At 41.0% G+C, this 24,893-nt stretch overlaps 1 protein-coding gene across 1 annotated transcript in view; it reads left to right on the plus strand.

Annotated features, from left to right (window-relative positions):
- The first annotated feature begins 826 nt into the window (after positions 1–826).
- Positions 827–24,893, plus strand: part of pkd1b (polycystic kidney disease 1b) — a 30,005-nt gene continuing 5,938 nt past the window's right edge. The window contains 32 exon segments of the mRNA XM_077549776.1: positions 827–1,002; positions 1,135–1,315; positions 2,453–2,658; positions 2,721–2,839; positions 2,963–3,110; positions 3,172–3,437; positions 5,433–6,158; positions 6,231–6,362; positions 6,962–7,107; positions 7,277–7,407; positions 7,494–11,137; positions 12,987–13,100; positions 13,181–13,463; positions 13,549–13,645; positions 14,566–14,694; positions 14,762–14,903; positions 15,426–15,563; positions 15,671–15,821; positions 16,688–17,377; positions 17,488–17,623; positions 17,790–17,955; positions 18,036–18,231; positions 18,507–18,674; positions 18,802–18,942; positions 19,023–19,233; positions 19,319–19,442; positions 20,729–20,872; positions 21,210–21,579; positions 21,638–21,752; positions 21,841–22,055; positions 24,099–24,301; positions 24,369–24,566. Coding sequence (XP_077405902.1) covers positions 930–1,002; positions 1,135–1,315; positions 2,453–2,658; positions 2,721–2,839; positions 2,963–3,110; positions 3,172–3,437; positions 5,433–6,158; positions 6,231–6,362; positions 6,962–7,107; positions 7,277–7,407; positions 7,494–11,137; positions 12,987–13,100; positions 13,181–13,463; positions 13,549–13,645; positions 14,566–14,694; positions 14,762–14,903; positions 15,426–15,563; positions 15,671–15,821; positions 16,688–17,377; positions 17,488–17,623; positions 17,790–17,955; positions 18,036–18,231; positions 18,507–18,674; positions 18,802–18,942; positions 19,023–19,233; positions 19,319–19,442; positions 20,729–20,872; positions 21,210–21,579; positions 21,638–21,752; positions 21,841–22,055; positions 24,099–24,301; positions 24,369–24,566 — 9,903 coding nt within the window. The 5' untranslated portion in view covers positions 827–929.

A 24,893-nucleotide genomic window follows, 5' to 3' on the forward strand; every position in this document is an offset into this window, starting at 1 on the left:
TTTGACGTTCAAATTCAGTTAAGAATGCACATTACTGCCCCCACTGTCTCATAGTAGCATAACATCATTGTTTGTGTTGATAAAATGCATACTATAATTTTTTTTACTATACTAACAATATGCATACAATATATTACTCTGTTTTATGAATAATTATTAGTTAATATTAACATATTATTAACCAATACTATAGGCTGATCAATATTTTCACCAGCGATTGACAGTAAGGAGGTGTTTGCATATGAAGGACAATCTGACAGTGTTGTGGTTGTGTTTTTATTTTTATTTTCTAAAGTTCATCCATTAGGACTAAAGCACAATTGTTTCTATGGCGATGGACTGAAATTTCCCCGCTCAGGTTTGCTTTATCACCCCCTTCAACTTTATGCCTTCTCTCTCTCCAGGCAACAGCAATGGCATCCTGTCTTTTAAAACCAGGGTCATTTCTTTTGCGTGTGCGTCACAGTTTCTTTGTTCGGTGATGAGGTTGAAATATAGCACACCAACTGTGTTAAAATATATATATATTTTTTTTTTAAAAATATACTTTTTTTCCAATGCAATTTATCTTAGTATATAATTAAAATATGTATTGTTTTTTTCTCATTGTGCCCTGTGTTGCATTTGGTTTACAACTTGCTAATGAGCCGTGTGGGCCTCCTCTGTCCACTCCGCTTTTATAGTTGTTGCTGAGAGACAAAGTAAAAGTCACCCGGGCGCTCAAAGAGAGGGGTGGAGAGACCTTTTCGACAGAAGCTCCAAGACAACTTATCCTGGGATGGCTTGTGGTGGGACGCAGGACATTACTGTGAGGGCGTAAACAAACAACATCAGGTTTAAGATGACTTTTTTCCCTCTACAACTGCACTGAAGATGTAGAGAAAACCAAGCTGCTTTTTTGGGGGGGTTAGTACCTCATACTGAGTAAGATGAGACTAATACTGACTCCACAGGAGCAGCCTTGGAGCATTCTTTTCATTGTTTTGATCAGCACATCGGGAGGTGAGAAGTTTTGTTGCTTCTTTTTTTTTTGATCGGTTTTGGCAGCCGATCAATGACACTTTAATGATTGAATGTGATATTAGGAGGACGCTACAACAATAGTTTATTTTGCATGTGAATGTGAAGGCGCAGAAGTCAGCTCTTGTCCAGAAGGCGGTCGCGTGCACCTGCCCAGCCTGCGATGCTTCTGGCTGTCCGAGAAGACATCCACGTGGTCTGAGGCTTTGGCTTCCTGTCAGCGGACACGCGGAGGACGAGTGGCAGCTGCTGATACTTTGGAGCTGCAAAACTTCCTCCATTACTCCTTCCCAGTGTGAGTCTACAAAGAACTAGAAAATTTGTAACGTGCCAAAAATGCATGATGACATCTAATGGATAAAGTATGTTGTCTCAAAATATATCAGGTTGAAATTGGGAGTTAACACTGATAATATTTTTCATTGGTTTTCCTAATTTGTGTCATTTATTCATGAAAAAAGTTGTTTTTTTAATACTTTGGCTTTGGCCGTATCACAAACGCATTTTAGGAATTAGCTCAAAAAATATGACTTACAGTAGGAGTGGCATAGCTCAGGTGGTAGAGTGGCAGTCTTCCAAACTTGTGTAACTTAAAAAAAAGCTATTTTTTTTGTTGACCAATTTAATATAACTGCTTTATTTTTTTAGTTTAAAAATATAACCCCCCCCCCCCCCCCAGAAAAAAACAAACAAACAACAACCTAGTAATTTTTTGTCAAAATCTCTCCTTGCAAAATGTACTTTCTGAATGAAAAATCTTTAACTCATTCACTGCCATTGACGGTTATAAAGGTCAAAAATGTATTTGAACTATTTCTATTAGTTTAACATTTTTCCACTTTTGTTAACAAGAGTATGAAAACCTAGAAAAAAAATATTGTACATTTAGAACAGATATAAAATTTGTGATTAATCGTGAGTTAACTAGTTTTAATAATCTTTTATTTTTTTAAGAAAAGATTAAAAATTAGGGGCGTCAGGTGATTAAATTTTTTAATCGTAATTAATCGCATGACTTCACTAGTTAACTCACGATTAATCACAAATTTTATATCTGTTCTAATACAATTTAGAAAAATATATAAATTTTCTTACTCTTGTTAACAAAAGTGTGGGGAATGTTAAACTAATAGAAATAGTTCAAATGAATTTTTCACGTCTATAGCCGTCAATGGCAGTGAATGAGTTGATAGTTTTTTTCACGAGATAGGCAAATTCTCTCATCCACACTAAATATACTTTAAGTAAAATTTACTCTGAATATTTTACTCTCTTCCAAGTGTAAATTTTACTCTGTTTAGCGTGGGACCAAATAGACTCAATTTAAGAGTAAAATTTACTCAACAGAATTTACTGTACTTAAGTGGGTGACTGGAGACACATCTATTTACATGCAAACAATTTAAAAATTCTTCTCTAATATGCCCCATAGGAAAAGCACTGAGTGGGTTTGGATTCATGGAGTAAGTGAAGATGGACCAGATGAGGTTGGGCTTGTGGAGTCAGCAAGTCCTCCGTGGCGAGGTGGAGGCAACAAACAGGAAGTGTGCACTCAAATGGCTTTGGGGACACCTGGACAGTGGAGGACAACAACCTGTGTTACACAATACCATTTCTTCTGTCAAAATGACATGAATGGTAAGTGTGTCATTGGAACACTATTTTAGAATCTTTCTATATTGTACTTCCATATGCTGCAGAGTCGTTACCAGACCCGGACAGTTATGTGGTGGGAGTTGTTCTGATGACTGGCATCTATCAGCGGGTCCAGATCGATCCCTTAGCAAGTGTCCCTGATGTTGAGCAACCTGCGGTGGAGGTCAGTAAAATGTCCCGATGGAGTCTCTAAACTTTTTTGATTAAGAACATGGCGTCGTTTTACACTCTCCCCATCAGTGTTAGTGTTCAATCGTGAGAAGCCATGATTGTTTGTGGTCCACAGATGCAGTTGTTCCCTGGCTTGTGGTTCAGTCATGCGGGTCAAGTGACATCCCTGGAACTGGTAGTCCAGCCCAGTCCGACCTCCTCACTGGCCCGCATTCAAATCCTTCGACCCTACTGCAATCCCAATTCCCACCTAGTACCTCCAGGTACAAAACAGTTCATCCTTTCTGCATATATATCCTGTTAATATTCTCTTTGCTCCTTTAGGTTGCGGTTCTCTTTTGAATCCCTTCAGCTGCTGCTCACTGGTTCCACTGTGCAACACGACAGGGGGGTGCAACACGGGCCAGTACTGGTGTCATATTCTCGAAGCCTGCCTTCCCAACAGTCGTCCATGTTCTACTTACGCCTCCGCAGCAGCGGGACGCGGGTTTGCCTTACCGCCCAGATACGCAGCTATAGCACCTTTCTACCACTTGGTGGCGGACGTACCACTGAAAATAAGCCCTATGTCACAATTGCAAATGTTAAGTGTGAGTAGCCAAATGAGATATATTGCTAGTTAATGTTAAAGAGGAAGTCAACCTTAAACATTTCTCGACAATAATGTTATATGTGAACTCACTAGTCTAAACATGACATTCTGATTAATATTACATTTGTGAAATATGAGTTATGTAGCAAAATTCAGCTGCTTTTATACATCTCACTGGGCGGCCATTTTGCCACTTGCTGATGACATCACAGTTGCTCTGGGCTCTGGCAACGACCAACCACATCTCACCTGTTTTCTGAAGCTGAGCTGTGATTGGCCATTTTGCCACTTGCTGTCGAGTGAAAATGACATCACAGTTGCTCAGGCCTCAGGTAACAACCAATCACAGATCAGCTTCAAAAAACAGGTGAGCTGTGAATGGTCGTTGCCCAAGGCCTGAGCAACTGTGATGTCATTTTCACTTGACAGCAAGTGGCAAAATGGCCGCCTTCTGTTATTGATAAAAACTGCTGGATTTTGCTGCTTAATGCAAAAAGTCAACCTTAAACATTTCTCAACAATAATATGTTATATGTGACCTCACTAGTCTAAACATGACATTCGGATTAAGATTACATTTGTGGAATATGAGTTATGCAGCAAAATCCAGCTGTTTTCATCCATCTCAGGGCCGGGGCGGCCATTTTGCCACTTGCTGATGACATCACAGTTGCTCAGGAACTGACCAATCATATCTCACCTGTGATTGATTGTTACCTAAGACCTGTAAAACCTGAGCAACTGTTAAGTCATTTTCACTCTACAGCAAATGGCAAAATGGCCGCCTTCTGATATTGATAAAAGCTGCTGGATTTCGCTGCTTAATGCAAAAAGTCAACCATAAACATTTCTCAGCAATAATATGTTATATGTGACCTCTCTAGTCTAAATATGACATTCGGATTAAGATTACATTTGTGGAATACGAGTTAGGAAGGCAGCAAAATCCAGCCGTTTTTGTCCATTTCGAGGGGCGGCCATTTTGCCACTTACTGATGACATCACAGTTGCTCAGGCAATAACCAATCATATCTCACCTGTGATTGATTGTTACCTGTAACCTGAGCAACTGTGGTGTCATTTTCATTTGACAGCAAGTGGCAAAATGGCCGCCTTCTGTTATTGATAAAAACTGCTGGATTTTGCTGCTTAATGCAAAAAGTCAACCTCAAACATTTCTCAACAATAATATGTTATATGTGACCTCACTAGTCTAAACATGACATTCAAATTAATATTAGATTTGTGGAATACAGTATGAGTTATGCAGCAAAATACAGCTGTTTTTATCCATCTCAGGGCCGAGGTGGCCATTTTGCTACTTGCTGATGACATCACAGTTGCTCAGGAACTGACCAATCATATCTCACCTGTGATTGATGGTTACCTAAGACCTGAGCAACTGTAAAGTCATTGTCCTTCTACAGCAAATTGCAAAATGGCCGCCTTCTGATATTGATAAAAGCTGCTGGATTTTGCTGCTTAATGCAAAAAGTCATCCATAAACATTTCTCAACAATAATATGTTATATGTGACCTCTCTAGTCTAAAAATGACATTCTGATTAATATTACATTTTTGGAATACGAGTTAGGCAGGCAGCAAAATCCAGCCGTTTTTGTCCATTTCGAGGGGCGGCCATTTTGCCAGTTGCTGTCGAGTGACAATGACATCACAGTTGCTCAGGCCTTGGGCAACGACCAATCACAGCTCACCTGTTTTCCGAAACTGAGCTGTGTTTGGTTGTTGCCTTAGACCTGAGCAACTGTGATGTCATTTTCACTCGACAGCAAGTGGCAAAATGGCCGTCTGCTATTGATAGAACTGCTAGATTTTGCTTAATGCAAATGCAATGCTGACCTCACTAATAGTGAAATGTGTGATTTTTGCTTATTTCCTTTTACAAGCTAAAATAAATATGTCCTTGATTGTGAAATTTTTTGGTAAGTAGTGACACATTCTTACGCATACTTATGTATTTATTTCACTGTAGGTTGTTCTTCGCGAAGGAGCCATCGTTGTGTACCCTGACGATATTGTCGCCATTCAACACACTCGAGACCCAGGCAACTTTTTGCTCTGCCTCGCCAGTGAAGCCCCCCTAAATTCCCCCTGGCGACAGAGTTACCTGTCTCTTCAGAGGACAAAATGGGGGGGCTGGTGGGAGGGAGGCCTCACTGTCATGCCTCAAGATGAACACTGGCTGGATGGGGTGGTATGTGATCTGAGATTGCTTTATGTGGACTCTATTCATGGAGGGACGGAGCACGGGGGGATGTTGGAAACAACCACACCTTCCAAAATGAAGTCCCTGGCTCCTAATGTGAGATCTACATTTGGGTTGAAGATTATCCATCCTCCACCGGATGAAAAGAACCAGATCCACCTTCAACTTCATCTTGCAACCCTCGTGGTTGTCATGGTGATATCAGGAGAGAGTGCCATGTCTTCATGGTCGGCTCCCGTGCGCCGTACTGGACTCCGCTTCAGCCCAATTTGCCCTGAAGATCTGCTCGAATGCAAGGCATATTCTGAGGATGTGTGGTTCTCCTCTGCGACTGTAGTCTTACCTTCAGTGGGGGTCCAGATGCTGAATATCAGTGTGGTAGATGCTGTTAGGTCTCAGAGTTTGAATGTGACACTGTGTGGCTATGAGGCAGTTTCAGGACTCCGCGTGGAGCCACACAAACACCAGAGGATGCTTGTGGACATTCCTCAGGTTAGATTTTCAATGTAATTGTAAATTTTCAAGAATTGTTACATCCTTATTGTTTTGCATATTCTCGCACAGTTGTTTACAGCCCAAGTGGAAAGTGGCTCATCTGTGACATTCTCGTGGGTGATTGGCAACTTGGAGGCGTTTGCATATGAAGGAGAATCTTATAGTGTCGTGTTCAAGAAACCTGCTGAGTACAAACTAAAGGTATAAAACACTTTTTAACTCACTTCTCCCAAAAACTTATAAAATCGTTCTATTTTAAATATTGCCATGCCCCAAAATTTATATTTTTATGTTGTTGTTTTTTTATGCTAGAGCATACAGAAGCCTCTGACCTGAAGCGGTCGCTTAAAGCAGTGGTAGTTATTACATAATAACTTATACTTAATAAAATTATATAATGGCCAGCAGGTGGCAGCAGAGTATAAGAGATCAACCAAGGCCATGTTGCAAAAAAGCTCCTTTCCCCAGTGTTTTAAACAGATGTGTGAGCAATGATGACATTTAGCTATATTCTAATGCTAATTGCTGCAAAACGGAAACGGATACAAATATACTTTTTTTTCCTGATGAAAGAAGAGACTCTAATCTTTCTTTTAGTAGGTTCCATGTTTTTTATAGCAAAAGAACACAATATTGTTGGGCCTCGCAAAATCAGTCAAAATCCAGTAAAACAGCCGGGAGCGAAGGGGGTTGCTTCAGTGAAAATGTCTGGGAGTGAATGAGTTAAGGATTTAATTGTGCGGATTCAACATCATTGATTAAAATAACAGGTCACAGCATCCAACCCTGTGAGCTCCCAGAGCAAGCAGCTCCTCCTGACTGTGAATGAAATGAACCCACTGGGTGAGCCTGAGTTCGTGTTTGTCAGGAGGGTCGTAGCTGTGGGTGATGCACACCTCTTTACCCTCAGGGTCAAAGTGGACATTGCCCTGCCAGCTACCTTCAGGTAAACTATGCTTCTTATATGTTAATAAATAAATAAATTAATTAAAATTGTGTCACCAAAAAATTATCATTTATAACACCCCCTCTCATCTTTAAAAATTATTTTGCAGTTAATAATATCACTTGACGTGTGGGTTAATGTTTGTATTCAACTATTCATCATTATATAGATGGGATTTTGGCGATGGTCACGGTAGTGTTATTCACACTGTGCCTGCGCCATGTGACACCATGGAGGCGCTTGGCGGAGAGACGCAAGTGTTCGTGCAGCACTCTGTGAATGTTACCTATACTACACCAGGTAAACACTCACGCATATTAAGCTATAGTTGTTCTCCATTGTTTGTGAGCAACACTATGACTATGAGTTGATTTTCATTATTGCAGGTAACTTCAATCTTCAAGTAGAAGTTTCCAACCGATATGAAAAAGTAGACAAGTTTATCAAGATAAACGTCCGTCATCTGTTAACTCGCCTCTTCTTTAACGCCACCACTTTGGCGGCCATTGTTAATGAGACTCATCTCCTGGAAGCTTTCACCGATCCCGCCGCCGACAATGTCATCTACACTTGGAATTTTGGCGATAAATCCAAACCTGTCCAACGTACCGACAAAAAAGTTGAACACACCTTTACATCCACGGGAGATTACAACATCACATTGTGTGCCAACAACACTCTTTCCATGCTTAGCACTTGGCTCATGGTGGAAGTTCTGGAGAGAATAACTGGACTAAGTGTTAGTTGCACCGGAGCCGGTGAGTTGGGCTCTCTTACCGATTGCAGAGCTACTGTCGCAACTGGTACGAGGCTTTTTTGGGACTTTGACTTTGGCGATGGATCCAAGCAGGGAAATCTGACAGATGGCTCAGTTTCACAAATCTATAAGTTTCAGGGGAACTACACAGTCGGGGTAAATGTCTCTAATTCTGTTAGCCGTGCTCACCAGTTCATCAGTGTGGTTGTGTATAGGTTAGCGGTTATAGGAGTGACGCCGACTGAGTGTGTCGTGACTGGTAGAAACGTGGAGTTTTCTGCTTTGGTGAATGGAAATGTATCCATGCTGGTTTTCCATTGGCTGTTTGGTGAGGGAACCCCCGTGACTTTGGTGCCAGGGCGAGCCACAGCTATGCATACATTTCCCAGCCCAGGTCATTTCAATGTTAGCCTAACTGTGAAAAGCTCTATTAGCACTGTGGTATACATTAGCACTGTCTGTGTTCAAACAGCAATAACTGATATGTCAGTGCAGTCATCTCAAAATGTAGCAGCCACAGGAGATGAAGTGTGTTTCAGGGTGTTATTTATTCCAGAACATTCAACTAGTTGCCAATTTAAGTGGTTCAGCAGCTCTTCGAGTGAATCTGCTGTGACAGAACGTAGCCAACAATGTTTTACCTTCACAGATGAAGGCCTTCAAGAAGTATTTGTAACAGCGAGTAACAAAGTCAGCAGCAAAACGGCCAACGCTAGCATCACCATTCAAAAACCTGTCAGCAATTTCTCTTTGGTGCAAGGAAGTCAGACTGTGACTGTCAATACATCAGCATCATTTTGGGTTGCTAGCTGCACTGGTAGCAACGTGTCTGTGCTTTGGGATTTTGGAGATGGTTCCCCGACAGAGCAGAAACAAAATGCGTCGCATGCGTTTACCGCAACGGGTGAATTCGCAGTCACCGCCACCGCATTTAACGCAATAAGTCGTGAGTCTGCGACCCTCCAGGTGAATGTCTTGCATCCTGTTTTGGACTTGAGCCTCCAAACCATTCAGCCATACAGTGTGGTCGGAGAAGAAACTTTTATCACAACAGTTAGCAGTGATAAGAGTAGCGCTACCTACTACTGGACAGTGGATGGTTTGGTTCCAACACAACAGGGAACTCCAAACTTTACATTTGTTTTTCCTAAAGCAGGACAGTATCAAGTAAGATGTATAACCCAGAATCTGGTGAGCAGAAGGGAGGCTCTGATTTCAGTTGAAGTCTTTGAGAGAATAGAGGGTCTTCGCATTGATTGTCCTAGACTGACAAATATGACATACTTACCGACCCGTGAGGATCTGGTGTTTGTCGCTTCAGTCACAAAAGGCTCTAATGTCACATATAAGTGGCTTGCTACGCAAAATAAAATGACAGCTGATGGAGAACGTTTTCAGCTTGTAGTTGAAAATCCTGGTAGGCTTACAGTTCAATTAAATGCCTCTAACAAGGTGGGTAATACCACCAGTATTGCTTCAGTTGTGGCTGTGGAACGTGTAACAAGCGCACACATAACAACGCGGACAGATATTGTGGCAGTTGGGAAGTTTGTAAACATTTCCGTATCAGTCCTTACTGGTTCTCACCTCAGGTACTTTTGGTACGGGGATACTGGTCTTGCACTCCTTGAGACAGATGCTCCTTTTCTTCTTCACAAGTTCACCAGTTCAGGAGATTACTTTGTTAAAGTTCTTGTTCAAAACGCCATCAGTCAATGTAATGACACTAAAATCTTTACAGTCCAAGAAGAAATAGAAGAAGCGAACTTTACAATCGGTGGCAAGATGTTACCGTTTCATATAAGCACAAATACTTCTGTGTCATTCCAAGGGGTTGTCCACAAAGGTAGTGATCTGCACTGGTTCTGGAAAGTTAGTGATGCCACAACCTCCCTTTTTTGGGAAACCAACCACAGCTTTACCTACACTTTTCTCAATGAAGGCATTTACAGAGTGTCTATGAATGTCTCCAATGCAATTAACTGTCAGGAAGTTACACACAGTGTGATCGTCCAGAATCGAATCCAAAGTCTCACTCTAAACATTACCAAGGATCCTCTCTGTACTGAAGAGGAAGTTACTTTCACGCCAAGCATCAAGAAAGGAAGCAATGCAAGCTTTGTTTTGATGTTTGAAACTAAAGACTGGATTCATCGTCAGGATGTGGTTGAGGGATCGTTCACCACATCAAACCTTCCGGCAGGTACACACGTTGTTAACCTGACAGCTCGGAATCTGGTGAGCAGTGCACAGATCTCAACCAAAGTTCAGGTCATGGGGAATATAAAACCTGTGCGACTCTTAACCCCTGCTCGTCGTGCCATAGAGGCTCTGAAGGAGGTTCGTTTTGAGGTGGATGATCAAAATGAGTTTTCAGTCAACTACACTTGGATATTTTACTTGGAAGATACGGAACCTTTGTGGCTCAAAGGGAAAGAAGTCGTCTTTACTCCACACACAAATGCTTCATTGTTCTTGACTGTGCTTGCAAGCAACGGCGTCTGCTCCAAGATGCTAAACAAGACTCTGACAGTTGAATGGCCTGTTAAGGAGGTCCAAATCGTTTGTCACTCACAACCAATATTTTCCGGACATGTTGTGGTATTTTCTGCTAAAATTAATGGAGGGAGCAACCTGAGATACATGTGGAAATTTGGGAACTCCATCAAAGAATGGCACACACATCTCAGTTCGGTCAGTCATACGTTTGGCAAGGCTGGCGTATACATTGTTATGGTCAACGTCTCCAACAGTGTCAGCCACACGTCTGGACGACTGCGCGTAGATGTGGCGGAGTTGGAGTGTTCCAACCCTCAAGCTTCACTTATCCAGAGCCAGCCAACTATTTTCCGATCCAGAGTGAATTTCTTTGAAGCAAGTGTGGATGTTAACTGCTCTGCCTACAAGACAACATACCAGTGGGAGATGTTCCGAGTGTCTGATTGTACTAATGACAATATGGACCTCAATGGGAACAGAGTCTTTCTCAATGGTACAACATCACCTTTTCTCCGGCTCCCAAAGCATTCCCTCAATGTGGGAGAGTATTGCCTTTTATTCACCGTTTCCCTCCAAGGAACTCCTCTGCTAGTGCAACGAAAAACCAAAGTCACTGTAGTCGGTTCCCCGTTGGTGGCAATTATCAATGGAGGTTCACATAGACTGTGGTCAAGCAACCGTGATCTTGTGCTGGACGGAAGTAGGTCTCAAGATCCTAATGCAGACCAAGAAGGAGATGTGGCACTGCAGTATCAGTGGAGCTTCACAATAGAGGTGCGTGCCCGCATATTTTCCATCATTTTAAGTGGGGAAAATAGATTTGAGTTGTCTTACTAATTTGCCTACCTATGTTTGAAGTCACAGGATTCAACGATTCCCATTGAGAGCAATAGCAGTATTGTGACAATAACCAGCAAACAGTTACACCCAGACACCATCTATACTTTTACCCTAATCATAAATAAAGCGGGAAGGACACCCGGATCCTTCATGCAGACAGTGAGTATTGACTATAACAGTATTTGACAAACATTTGAATCCATGTAGCCCCTTTCAATGCAACCCTGGAGAACCCACGGGGTCAAATTTGACCCCTATAAATTCTGTTACTCAAATAACAAAGACCTTCTCTTTTTTTTTACAAATTAAACTTCAAAAGTCCAGAGTGCCACTTCTGACCCCTGCATGGGGCCATCTAGTGGATGAATATTGTACTTACATGAGCCAGAGTGGTGGTGACAAGATGGCTGGCAACATGCTGTTTTGTTGAGCTGGAAATCAATCCAAACAAAACCATTTTCTCAGCAAACCATCAGATGGTAAAATTGTGTTTTTTTTGTTAATCTATTTCATATCATGTTGCAGAATGCCTAGGAGTATGTTTTATATATATATATTTTGATAAATTAGCAACTCTGAGCTAGTTAAAAAAAAGGGTTAAAATTGAAAAAAAAAACACATTTTGGTGTTCAGTGAACTTATAGCAGTCATTTAATGTATAATTCATAATTTTCCAAAGAAGAAAAGGGTTCTTGGGTTCTCCAGGGTTAAAGAGTTGCACACCCTAAAAAGCAAAACCGATGTGTGTATTTTTTTTTTTCAAACGGACAGTAACTTGACCTTTTAGCCATGTTAAAATGCTAATTACTCACCAAAAACATCACCAAAGTGGTGTTTTCCTCCATTCGCCGCCCTGAGAAATTCTAAGTCATTCTGCTCTCCAAGCACCAGCCCCTCCCAATCCGAGAAAACGAGCGGGTGCTCACTCTATGACGTCATCAGGTACGGACCCACCCCCGCACCCCCTATGCGGACTAAACACACGCCCACTTTCTCTGAGACCTCCATGCCTACAGGATAGTGATAAAAGTACTTTATCATTAAACTTGCTGTCCAAATGAATTCAAAACAATCCATTATCCTTCACATTTGCAATGCCAATTGACTGTCTTAAATTCCCAGAAAGGTTTCGTGGCTGACACTTGGTTAAACTACAAGTAAAATTTCTGCACTGTTGTACCTAACTGAATGAATAGTGTAGTGGCTAGTGCACTCACCCTGTAAGCAGAAGGTCCCGGGGTTTTTTCTTTTCCCCCTCCTCCACTACGATTTCTTGCGACAAAGGAGCCATTTTGTATCAAATGTTTATTGAAGAATTGAACATCCATCCAATTTTCATATTTAAAGAAGACACGGTTGTACTGCAAGGACTGGCTGGTCTTGTGTGCAGCTCTCTCCAAAGTTTTGTGGGCGGCAGCTGTTTTAGGACCGGAGGGGCGCGGCAACCACACGGGGAGATGCGGGGTTAAATTGAACCGGGCATTTACTTATGCGTTAGAAAAATAGCCAGCAAAATACCAAATGTTTTCAAAAAAATTACATCGCCATAGTGTCAAAGGTAAGATTTTATCATTATATGCCTATAGTTAACTGTGGAAGGGCTTAAAAAAACAAAACCGTTTTTAGATGTTACATTAGTTTACAGCTATCTATGAATTTTCAAATGCATTGTTTTAGGTAAAAAAAAAAAAAAAAAAATTATTTCTATATTTAGATGTCAAATTATCTTCATATGCATTATTCTTTCAAAGTTGAACTCTATTAGCACTTACCGTCTGTTTAGGTAAGTGTGTGTGAAGCACCACAACTTCCTGTGTTTGTGGAGTGTGGATCCTGTCCAGGCCACACCCCCATCATCCTGTCTGGACATTGTGGAGAGTGTGATGACCAAGCTCAAGTATGAGTTTATCAGTTGATAATATGCTAATGTGTTTTCAAACCAATTAAATACGCCGTGGCTTGCAACTGTCGTTACAGTATAGTTGGAGCGCCGAGGATGAGTCAGGCGTCACGTTTGACCTCGACAAGGCCGCCACCTCTACAGGAAGACATTCGTCTAGATTAGTGTTGCGTTCAGATGTTGTGTTTTCCGGGTACATGTATACCTTCACTCTCAATGTGACTGTGCCCGGCAGCGGGAGGTGGGGCAGTGCAAGTCAGACAGTTGTACCCAACAAGCCCCCTAATGGAGGTCTTTGTGACTTGAACACAGAGTCACACATTCATCCGCTGGGGACTGTCGTCACCTTCAACTGCTCGGGTAATCTTGCACTACAAAACACAAAACTGTCAAGCCTGCAGTTTTTATTCCGTTTCCATCACATGTATGTTTTTTTTTATGGCAGGGTGGAGTGATGAAGAAAGCACACTCTCTGAGCTCATCTATAGCTTTCAGGTTGCACCGTGCCATCCCATAATGTGCCCTGTTCTCACTCTGTACAAGTAAGTGGAACCACAGCATTAATAGAAAATTTCCCATCCATTTTATATATCGCTTATTACTTTTTTTTCCAGGCTCATACTGTGCTCCCATTTGAAGGCATGACTCGAGCCTTCTTTCTTTCTTTCTTTCTTTCTTTCTTTCTTTCTTTCTTTCTTTCTTTCTTTCTTTCTCCCTCCATAGCGTCTTCCCTTCTTATATAAGATCTTGGGGCGCTGAAAAGCGAGAATGGACTGTTCTGTCTCCCTTTGGTCGTCATTGTTTTTCAAGTTTCTTGGACTGGTTGTGTCTGTTAAGTCAATTTCAATGCTTATGTTGGAAAACGATCCTTAAGTTTTCTGCGTGTTCGTAATGTTGATTTTCAGAATCATACTGGAGATCGGTGAATCAGGTTCCTTCGAAGGATTTATTTCAGAAATTTCTGTGACACAGACAAGATGATACACTCAATCAGTGCAGTTCTCCTCGTGTGTGTGTGTGGCTCCTCCCACTTGCAGCATTCCAAAAAGCCCCTCCCCTTCCACAGGAAACAGCCCCCAAGCCCCCTCCCTTGCTCTTCCTCCCTCTGCTGCCCCCAAGCCCCCTCCCTCAGCTAAGACAAACATCATTCAATACAAATGGCCAGATGGTCGATTGATATGTAAAGAGCGCAAGCCAGACATCCTGTCTTCACCCCGACAGCTGTTTGAATTATGTGAGATAAGAGGCAGGAAGAATCTTCAAACGTTTGGTCACATTATTACACTCATCAATCTTTGCTGAGTAAGTTAAAACAGTTATAATTAAATTGAAACAACAAAATGTCAACACTTACAATGACAATAAAGTTACATTCATTCATTCATTTTAGCACTTATCCCATCTTGTCAAAATGTATGTCTTGTCTGTACAGCATGCAAAGGCTTATTATTTCTTTCCCAAGGGGCACTCGATCAACTTTTGGAAGCTTGGTTCCAGTGGGGAGACCCGTGCAAGGACAAAACAAGTCACTTATCACAGTCACTTTGCTTATAGAAGACAGCCATGGGTCAAGTGTCATCGCTCTAAACAGGTATTCTTCATGTTAATGTGTTCAATTCACATGCTCTTTGTATTTTCAAATTTCCCTTTACTTTCAGAACTCTGAGTGTGGAGAACCATTTAAATGCCAGTGAGTGGCTTCGAACAAAGAGCCAGAAAGACTTATGGGCCTTAGTCCAACATGGCAACCCTCAGGAAATCATCCCATATTCTATTTCTCTCACGAGTCAGCTCAATCAGGTAATATCCAAGATATTGGATATCTAGATAGATTTCAGTCATGGATGGACAGAGCATGTAGCTCTTTTTAGTGACCATCAATTCTTTTGAACATATAAACGTTTCTTTCTTCCTATTCTTGTTTTTCTTTTCTTTTTTACTTCAACTTGTATTTTAAACTTGTAATGTGTTTTGTGTTTTCTTTATGTTTATATGTTCAAATAAACCAAACCAAAAGTGGGGTGTAGTTGCGTACTTCATGTTGTATTTGAGATTTAAGTGTAATCAATCAATCAGTTAAACATTAAAATATATATATATATATATATATATATATATATATATATATATGGTTCTGATGCCACTGAGCATTTTAAGTGGTTGAAAGTTTAAAAAAAATATTCATAAATGACATTAATGATAGTTATCACACCTCAAAAGCATGTCCATTTTTTGGCTCAAATACTTCCAGGGTAGTTCAACAAAATAGCTTTTTCTGACTCAATTGGTCTGGTATAATAATGTCATATTTACATACCACAGATGGAGTCCAAACGAAGTACCAGAGAGCTCACAATCAAGAGGGAAATAAGAGAAAATGTCACCAAAGCTTTGGTGTCCCTCCCCATTTCTTCCATGATGGATGTTGATCCAATCAGCTCAGCTTTAGCACAGTCCACTGTAAGAATGTACTGCTCAGTCTCCATTCCATCATTTTTTCAAAAATCATTCACCAGCTACAGTTCAATACTACACCAGAGTATGTAACCTCTCTCTTTATTCTCCAGGCTGTTCCTGCTGACTTAATAATGTGTGTCGACTGTCAGGGAAAGGTTCTTGAAGCAGTTGAGAAGATGATTCATGTGATGGAGGAACACCAAAGACCTGGTGGTGGAGTTTCAGCATTTGAAACAGGGAAGAACATCCTTGGCATATTAGGTAGGGTTGCAAAGGCCGGAAGATTTCGTGTACATTTTTTATTATATATATTTTATACATTACTTTAGTTCATCAGATGTTGGAACGTTTCCACGAGAATTTAACATTTTATGTTGTCATCTCATTCAAATCCAAAAATGTATAAATATGTTTTTTTAATACTTTGTCCTTAACTCCCAACAACGTGTTTATGCATTTTTTTTAATGTTTTTTTTTTAATGCAAGCGCATGCAGAAAGCCTTTATGCAGCTTCTGACACGAAGAGGTGGCTTAAAGCAATGGTAGTTAATATAAAAAACGGCCAGCAGTTGGCAGCAGAGTATAAGAGATCAGCCAGGGCCATGTTGCAGCAAGCTCTTTTTTTTATGCTAATTGCTGCAAAACAGGAAGAAAAAAAATCCAAATAAAAGAAGAGACTCTAATCTTTCTTTTGGTAGGTTCCATGTTTTTATAGCAATAGAAAACATTATTCTGTGGGCCTTACAAAATCAGTCAAGATCCGGGAAAAACAGCTGGGAGCGAAGGGAGTTGCTTCAGTGAAAATGGCTGGGAGTGAATGAGTTAAGCAGACATGCATTAAAATTTATGTGATTATAAAAGTTACATTTACTTATGAGTATGCCTTACTTGAATCAAATCATTAAATGATGTTAGACAATATGAACATATATTCCTCAACTCACTAAATCATAGTTCCTTGTCACCAAAATGCCACTAAATGGTGTGAAAGAAGTACTTTTATACTACGCATGGTTTTGTCCTGTTTTTGGCCCTGAATGGTGGAGGTTTAAAAAAAAATCACATAAATCCTCACATAAACAATTTAGAGTCTTCATTTAACCTAACTATCATGTTCTTGTTTACAGGTAACTCTCTGGCTTCGACCTCGTTATCAGCAATTTCCTCAATTTCTCAACACAACTCCTCCAGAACTCTGCAGGCCACATCGGCCATCACCTAAACGGCAATTAGCCATGCAGGGGCCTTAATGCGCTCCCTGATGCATTCACCCCATCCCGGCGAGGTGCCGCTTTCATTCGTTACACCTTACATCAGTACAGCTGGTTTCTATGGCGACCCCACCGACCTTCTCTGCACTAAGCAATCAAAGCAACCGCCCACAATCCCTTCCCAGTTATCAACTCCGCCATGTCCGTTTCAAATCCCAACCTCACTCACAACTCACCTAAAGAGTCGGCGCTCAGAGCTGGTGCAGGTGATTTTAGGAGTGGATGAGTCTCACTCTTTGCTGGCTGCAGCCGACCCTCCGATCTCCACCTCTCTGGTTGCCATGGAGATCACCACCCCTCAGGGTGAGCCCGTGCCCATCAAGGATCTTGAACCTGACCAGGCCATTCGAGTCACAATGCACAGGAAGCTTCCTGTGGAGATGAGTGACGCAAGTGAGGATGGGAAAGTGGATGGACATGCTAATGCTACATGTCCAACTGTTACGCTTCCACTTGAGGGACGTCTGAACTTTACAATAAAAACTGTGGGGGGCTTGGATGAAAATACTGGTTTATATATTTCCTTCAACTTCAGCCAGTTACCAGGTGATTTTATTGTATTTTTTTAAAAACATTTATTAACATGCACTGAAGCTAGCTACAAAGTCAGTATTTCATTCTAGGGATGTTATAATGTGTTAATTATGTATCTTTAGGAGTTACTTCAGAGACCGTGGGCCATGTTAAGATAAAAATGACAAGTGGATCTCAGGATACCTTCACAAAAGCGTGGCTCATCAATCTTTCGGCTTTGAACACCTTCACAGAGAAAACTATATTCCTTTCTCCACTGTGAGTACACTTTTATATTCACATCATTCATTATTATAATTAATTCAATTCATTCAAACAGTTTTCTCCGTCCTAGTTTAAATCAGACAGCAAAGACCGTGTCTGTCAGCCTGACGTCATCCGAGATGGAGGGTGGTCCTGTTGCCGTGTCATTATGTGTGTTCAGCTCTCTGTGCCAGTACTATAGCCTCAAGGAGATGACTTGGCGTAGTGAGGGTCTCAAGCCACTAGAGGGCACCACACTCCAAACAGTACACTGCCTGACGCGCCACCTCACCATGTTTGGGGCCAGTTTGTTTCTTCATCCTGGGGCCGTTGTGCTCCTGCCGCCTGTATGTTGTCTCATTCACACACGAAGAGTAAGTGATTGAGTAAATCTAGCTCTTTGGAATTGTTCTCCATGTCTATCCAGGCAGGTGGTCCCAATTTGAATGTGGTGGTGGGGATTGTGTGTGCTGTTCTGATCCTGATTCACTTGCTGGTGGGACTCATTGCCCATAAAATGGACCACCTGGACAGCCTGAGACTGAGCCAAGTGCCCCATTGTGGTCGAGCAGGACTGTACCACTACAGAGTGTTGGTCAAGACTGGTTGGAGGCATGGAGCAGGTCAGCAAAAGGATCTGGATTCTGCACAGCAAATTCTAATGCAAAACCTGAACCCATCAGTAGTGATGGGGAAAATGAAGCATCATGAAGCTTCATGAAACACTTGTGATTTTTTTTTTTTACTCCTCCAGATGGTGCTCTTGGTTTAACTATAAAGGCTAGTGCAATGGAAACTGATTACATTCCCACTGCATCTTTAACCCAAGACTGCCATCTAGAGGAGTCAAAAAATATCACAAGTGCTTCATGAAATTTCGTCTATTGCTACCCATCAGGCACCACAGCACATGTTGGCATCAGTCTGTATGGTGTAAACAAGAGCGGCTCTCGGCATCTGCAAAGAGATGGAGCTTTTCAACGTTGCAGCCTCGACCAGTTTCACTTAGAAACAGACGTCAGCTTGGGGGAAGTTTGGAAAATTCGGATGTGGCATGACAATACAGGTACGTGATGAGATTAGAAATACAGTGGAACATTTTTGTTCCTGAATGCTAGCCTGTTCTGATTTTAAAGCAATTCTGGACAGTTATGGACCTTTTTGGTTTTTTTTTACGTTAAAATTGAATGTAGGTTTGGACCCGTCCTGGTATGTTCAGCATGTGGTGGTCTGGGACCCTGTGACAGACCACATGTTCTTCTTCCTTGTGGATGACTGGCTCTCTGTGGAAAATCCAAAGAATGGTACAGTGGAGAAAGAAATCCTGGCCTCATGTAAGATTACTTAACTCTCACCTAGTATAAAAAAAATGACATCAAGTCAACTAAGAAAATATTACAATAATTCTTCACAGGTCCTGAAGAGCTTTTCCAATTTCAACGAATCCTGTCATCGCAGTTGATTTTTGGAATGGCAGAGCGCCACCTGTGGCTGTCGCTATGGGAACGCCCCATCCACAGTGTATTTACCAGAGCTCAAAGAGTTACCTGTAGTGCTCTCATTCTGCATTTCTACCTGGCATTGGGTGCCCTGTGGTACGGGGCCGTGGGCACCCAGGGACACGGGTAAGAACCGAAAAAGACCATCAGGGTGTTTAAATGGATGTGATGACAACATTAAAACAATTAGCATTTGATGTGTTTCCGTAAGTGGGCCAGTGTCAGCCAAACTGCTGGTCAGTATGGAAACTGTTGCTGTGGGGATGGTTGTTGCAGTTCTGCTGTTTCCTCTTCAGTGTTTGATCTGCTTTTTGTTCAGAAATGCCCACAGTCAGGTAACGTAGCATTGTTAAAATCTTCTTATGCGACTTTAGTTTGTTTTATATGTTGATAAACGAACCTAAACCAACAAATAACCCAAAAAGTTGGGTCAGAAATAAGATAAATCAGGTCAAAAAGGAATCTACCCAAATTTTTGGGTTATTTATTTAATACAAAAAAATTGGGTTACATTATCAATAAAACAACTCAACTTTAATTATTATTTAATTTAATTTAATCATTTAACCCAAAAAATTAGGTCCATCCCTTTTTGACTCAATTTGGGTGATTTCTGACCCAACATTTTTGGGTTATTTAATCCAAAAACTATTTGGGTTATTTATTTAATCCCAAAAGTGAGTTCAAATAAGCAAACCAACCAATTTTTTTGATTGATTTGTACAAAACAACCTATAACCTATTTTTTTTGGTGGGGGGGGGGGGGGGGTCAAGGAAGCAAGAGTTGTAGGTTATTCATTCAATGTAACCTTTTTGCCCCAGAAATTTGCATTAAATGAATAACCCATAGCATGCTCAGTATCTTTTTGGCTAATTTGGGTTATTTTAACACAACTATTTGTAGAGTGTATTTTTGTATGCGTCAACTGTAAAAAGAACGCCCCCCCCCCTCCCCCAAACTAACCCAGTTTTTTTTTTTTGTTTTGTTACAAAACGATCCAATTTTTTGGGGGTTGTTTTGCACAAGAACGTTAACGCAAGTGGTGGATCAGTCCTTTTTTCTTTCTTTTTTTTACCCGAATTGGGTTATTTTTGACCCAACTGTTTTTTAGAGTGCTTACTGACCGCCCCCCCAATAAAAAAAAACATGCACACTCACGTTCACATCCTAACTCTAACTTGTTTTCATTAGCCTAACATGCATGTGTTAGGAATGTAGGTGGAAGCTGCAGTGCTTAGAGAAAACTCACACAAGCTTTAGGAGAACATGCAAATTCTACAAAAGAAATCCTTAGTTGTGATTAGAAACAAGAACCTCTGAGCAGCGATGCAACTAGGTCACTGCGATGCCAAATTCAGAACGTGCAAAATCAACAAACAGCATTCACAAGTTGAAACAGTTTCAATTTTCCCGACCTTCAAACCCGAGCCTGGTTCTTCGGTTGAAAAAACTTTTTTACGTAACTACAGCATATGGTTTTCTACTATTTATTCTTACCATGTAATATGGCATGTTTGATTGGCTGGCAATCGGAGCACTATACACCATGTCTTGCCTGAAGTCAGAAAATGGATAGAATTGGTGATTAAAGGTCACAATTAATGCATGTTTGTAACACAGGTAATGATGGACGTGTCAGTTCCTTCTTCACCAGTTTGTTATTCTGTGGAGATGGACGTCTACCTCGGCCAATCAGACCTATCAGGACCATCTTTCTTATCTCTGTCTGGACCCTCTAGCCGACTCCAAGATAGTCCCTCATCCGTGAGAATACACACACACACACACTTTTCCTGCTACTCAAGTTTTAATAACTCTTTGACTGCCAAAAACGTTTAATAACGTTTAGTAAAATCCTAAGGAGGGCTGCCAAAGACGTTAAAAGTCGTTAACTATGTTTTTTTTTTTTTTTTTTTGGAAACGGGTGGAGGAAAGCCTTGGTAGTATGTGTGTTTCCATAGTCCAAACACAAAATTTTCTGTGGACCTTGAAAGATCAGTGAAAATGCTTAAATCAGTTGGCACCCACAGCATCCCTTTTCTGAAAATGCTTGGCAGTCAAAGAGTTAATAATCACAAATTCTTGGATGATTTTGTTTTAGTTATTGGAGAGCAAAGCTTTTGACTCCAGCATCCTGGACTTCTGGGCTGCTTCGGGTTTGGTGCCCCAGCCCCATGACATGTGTCAGGAAGGGACTGATGCGCCTTCCTGGGCTTCGTGCGACAGCCTGCTCAAAGAGTCTGAAGACCTCAACCCCTGCGAGGACTCGCTTGCGTTGTGCGCAACACGCCAACTAAGGAGGAAAAAAGCTCACATGCAACTGCACCTGACCCAATGCTCATCCTCGGACCCACCCGATGCCCGTCTCCATCCCCTCCAAAATGACACTATGGATTCTGCACAGGATCAAGATACTGCCAAGCCACCGCAGGCTCACAACCACAATATGAAAACCTTTTTGACCCTGTCAGGTAAGAACATATTTGTCCTAGTAGTGCACAAAACCTATATTTCATAAATGGTTTTCAGAGGAGAATCTTCTGACGTCAATAGAAGAAGGAACAGAGGACACTTTTCATTTCAGCAAAAACAACTCAGACAGCGGTCGGGACTCGCCTACAACGACCTCATCATTCTCAAACACGTAAGGCCGACATCTCACTGCTGACTGAAATTTAAGACTTGATAGAAGATTATTTTCATGATCTCGTATTATTCTTGTCTTTTCTCAGTCAGAGCACTTCGTGCGGCAGTTGGTCGGATCACGCTGATGATAAATATCTCCATGAGCCGGAGTTCCTTAAATTCGAGACATATTCGGGTCCGACCCAATGCGAGACGAAACTCTACAGATGTCCATCTGTATTATCGGTGGACTCGGTGGCCAGCACCTTCCTGCCAAGTCCTTCTCCTGACTCGACAAGATGCTCCTCCACCACACGCATTGGTACAGAAGTTTGGGTGGGAAAGAATGTTTTATTATACAGACCATCCTTCAAGTTCAGACAGTTTTCCGCTTGCATTATACTGGGGAACAATAATTTGAGAAAAAAATCTGTTGAGTTGGATTTTTATGTTTTTTCTCCATAGTTTACCCTCCAGATAAGCAAAATTCCACTGATTAGCTGTAGAAAGACTGTAGTAAGAAGAGCTGATTATACAATTTCATTTGCAGTTTATGAGGCAAATTGTTTGTGCAATAGCAACTGAAGTCAGTACTTAGTTTTAATATATGTAAACAAAAAGCTAGCATAGTAAAAATTATGAGGATGAAAGCTGTTTTTTTTCTCAACCTTGTTCTATTTCCTTTTAAACAGTTTTTTTGTTTTTATTTTCAAAGCTTGTAACTGTTGCATCTTAGTATTTTAGTTACATACATTAGTGTTGTCAAACAAGAATAAAAAAAAAACTAATTAATCTCAAAATTTTCCAGAATTAATCGCAATTACTTGAGTAAAATCTTGGAATTAATGTAAAATCATCAAATATAAAGTATATTTAGATTCTTCTGAACCTTGAATAGAATAGTTCAACTACCTATAGTCGATGTGACTCCACCAAGTCAAGAGTTAACTGAGTGGTTTTTTTTACACGTTTAATGAATTTAAATTAATCTCCAACGTTAACGCTTTAATTTGTACAGCGCTAACATCCAAACACATTTCTTTCTTTAAAAAATAAATATAGAAAGAAAGAAAACGGTCCTATGGCTCAAAAACTTGATGAGATAAAGAAAAACAAATCAGTTTTGGATTCCACACCCAATAATTAATTAAAAACAGCTGTCACACCTAACTCAACAAAAATTGTCCTACAAAAATTAGTAGGGTACTTGCTCTGACTTTCTGTGGTGATTTTGTAGATGCCATTGTAATGAAATTGTGACCAGTAAAAAAGAGGACAAAAAAGTAATGTCTTATCATTCAGGCATCCTACAGGTGCAGACAAGTTTTTCTTACATAATACAAAATGGTACTTACATGTTTGAAATTGGTTAATTATTGTGCCAAATAGAATGCCGAAAATGACCTTGCTTTAACATTTACAAATAACCCCATGGATTGATAAAACACATTCTTAAATATAATACACACATATCGACAATCTGGCCAAATTTTGGGATTTTCTTTCCCTTAACTCATTCACTACCAGCCATTTTCACTGAAGCAACCCCCTTTGCTCCCGGCTGTTTTACTAGATTTTTACTGATTTTGCAAGGCTCACAGAATATTGTCTTCTATTGCTATAAAAACCTTCCAAAAGAAAGATTAGAGTCTCTTCTTTCATCAGGAAAACAAATGTACATTTCTATCTGTTTCCGTTTTGCTGCAATTAGCATTAGAATATAGCTAAGTGTCATCAACATTCACAAATCTGTTTAAATCTGTGTAGAAAAGAGCTTTTTGCAGCATGGCCCTGGTTGATCTCTTATACTCTGCTGTCAACTGCTGGCTGTTTTTGTCATAACTACCATTGCTTGAAGCGTTTCTCTTGAGTTCAGAGGCTGCATCTGCATATGCTCTAGCATACCCACCCCCCACCCACCCCAATAAAAAAAACGTAGAAATACGTCTTTGGGACCATTGCAATATTTAAAATAGAATGTATTTATACGTTTTTGGGAACAATTCTCGGATATCTCTGGAAGATTATCCTGCCCAATGATCCTCTGTTTCGGTGATTTCAAAGTCATACTTGGGCCCTTCCCGCTCTTCTTCAAAAAATGGTTTGGCCGCCAAATGGAAATGTTGAATGCATTCAATATTTACAATCACAGGTCCTTAAGGGAGCCAAGGAATCAGTGATTGTGACGACAAACAAAATGATAGCCAATTAGGAAGCAACCAGAGTTGACTGACACAAATACAAGAGCGACGACAGTTAACCTAGTTTCTTCTATTTTTTCCTACTCTTATCCTTTCTAATTTCCATCAATCTGGATGCAAATTGGTCAAATGTTAAAAATCGGCATACGTGTTCCTCACTTTAGGCATCGCCCGAGGACGGCCCATCCGTCTGTTTCCTCCCTGGGTGTTGCGTGTGATTTACCCCCTACTGGCTATGCTGATCGGAGCATGCCTCGCTCTTGTCGGAATCTACGGCAGCCTCTTCTCCAAAAAAGTTGTTCTCATGTGGCTCATATCTGCGCTGTCCGCCTTCCTCACTTCTGCTCTCTTGCTGGAACCTCTCAAGGTCAGTGTCATCACCTGCAGGCTGGTCATGCTTTTGAAAACTTTAGCGGATATTCTACCTCTCTTAGGTTTGCATTCAGGCTTTGATCTACACTGTCGTATGGCGGCCTGTGGATCCGGAGGTGGAGGACCAACTAGCCCAGGAGACCACAGTGGTGAGAGCATTTGGAGAACATGGTGGGAAGGTTCGACCGCCTTGCGGCTACGGACTGCTGCAGGCTAAGGAGGAGGCTCGGAAAGTGCGTGCACTGAGGTCACTCATGAGGGTGAGAAAACAAAAAAGAAAATTTTTTATTTTATTTTTTTGCAATTCATGTTTGTATTAACACTCCCAGTTATTTTCACTGAAGCAACCCCCTTCACTCCTGGATTTTATATTAGAATATTGCTAAGTTTCACCATAAGTCACAAATCTCTTTAAATCAGTGGGGAAAAGAGCTTTTTGCAGCATGGGCCTGGTTGATCTCTTATACTCTGCTGCCACCTGCTGGCCGTTTTTTGTTGTTGTAATAACTACTATTGCTTTAGGCGTCCTCCACATGTCAGAGGCTGCATCAAAGCTTTCTATATGCTCTAGCATAAACAAACATAAA

This window comes from Vanacampus margaritifer, chromosome 18 (assembly GCF_051991255.1).
Source record: "Vanacampus margaritifer isolate UIUO_Vmar chromosome 18, RoL_Vmar_1.0, whole genome shotgun sequence".
NCBI lineage: Eukaryota > Metazoa > Chordata > Actinopteri > Syngnathiformes > Syngnathidae > Vanacampus > Vanacampus margaritifer.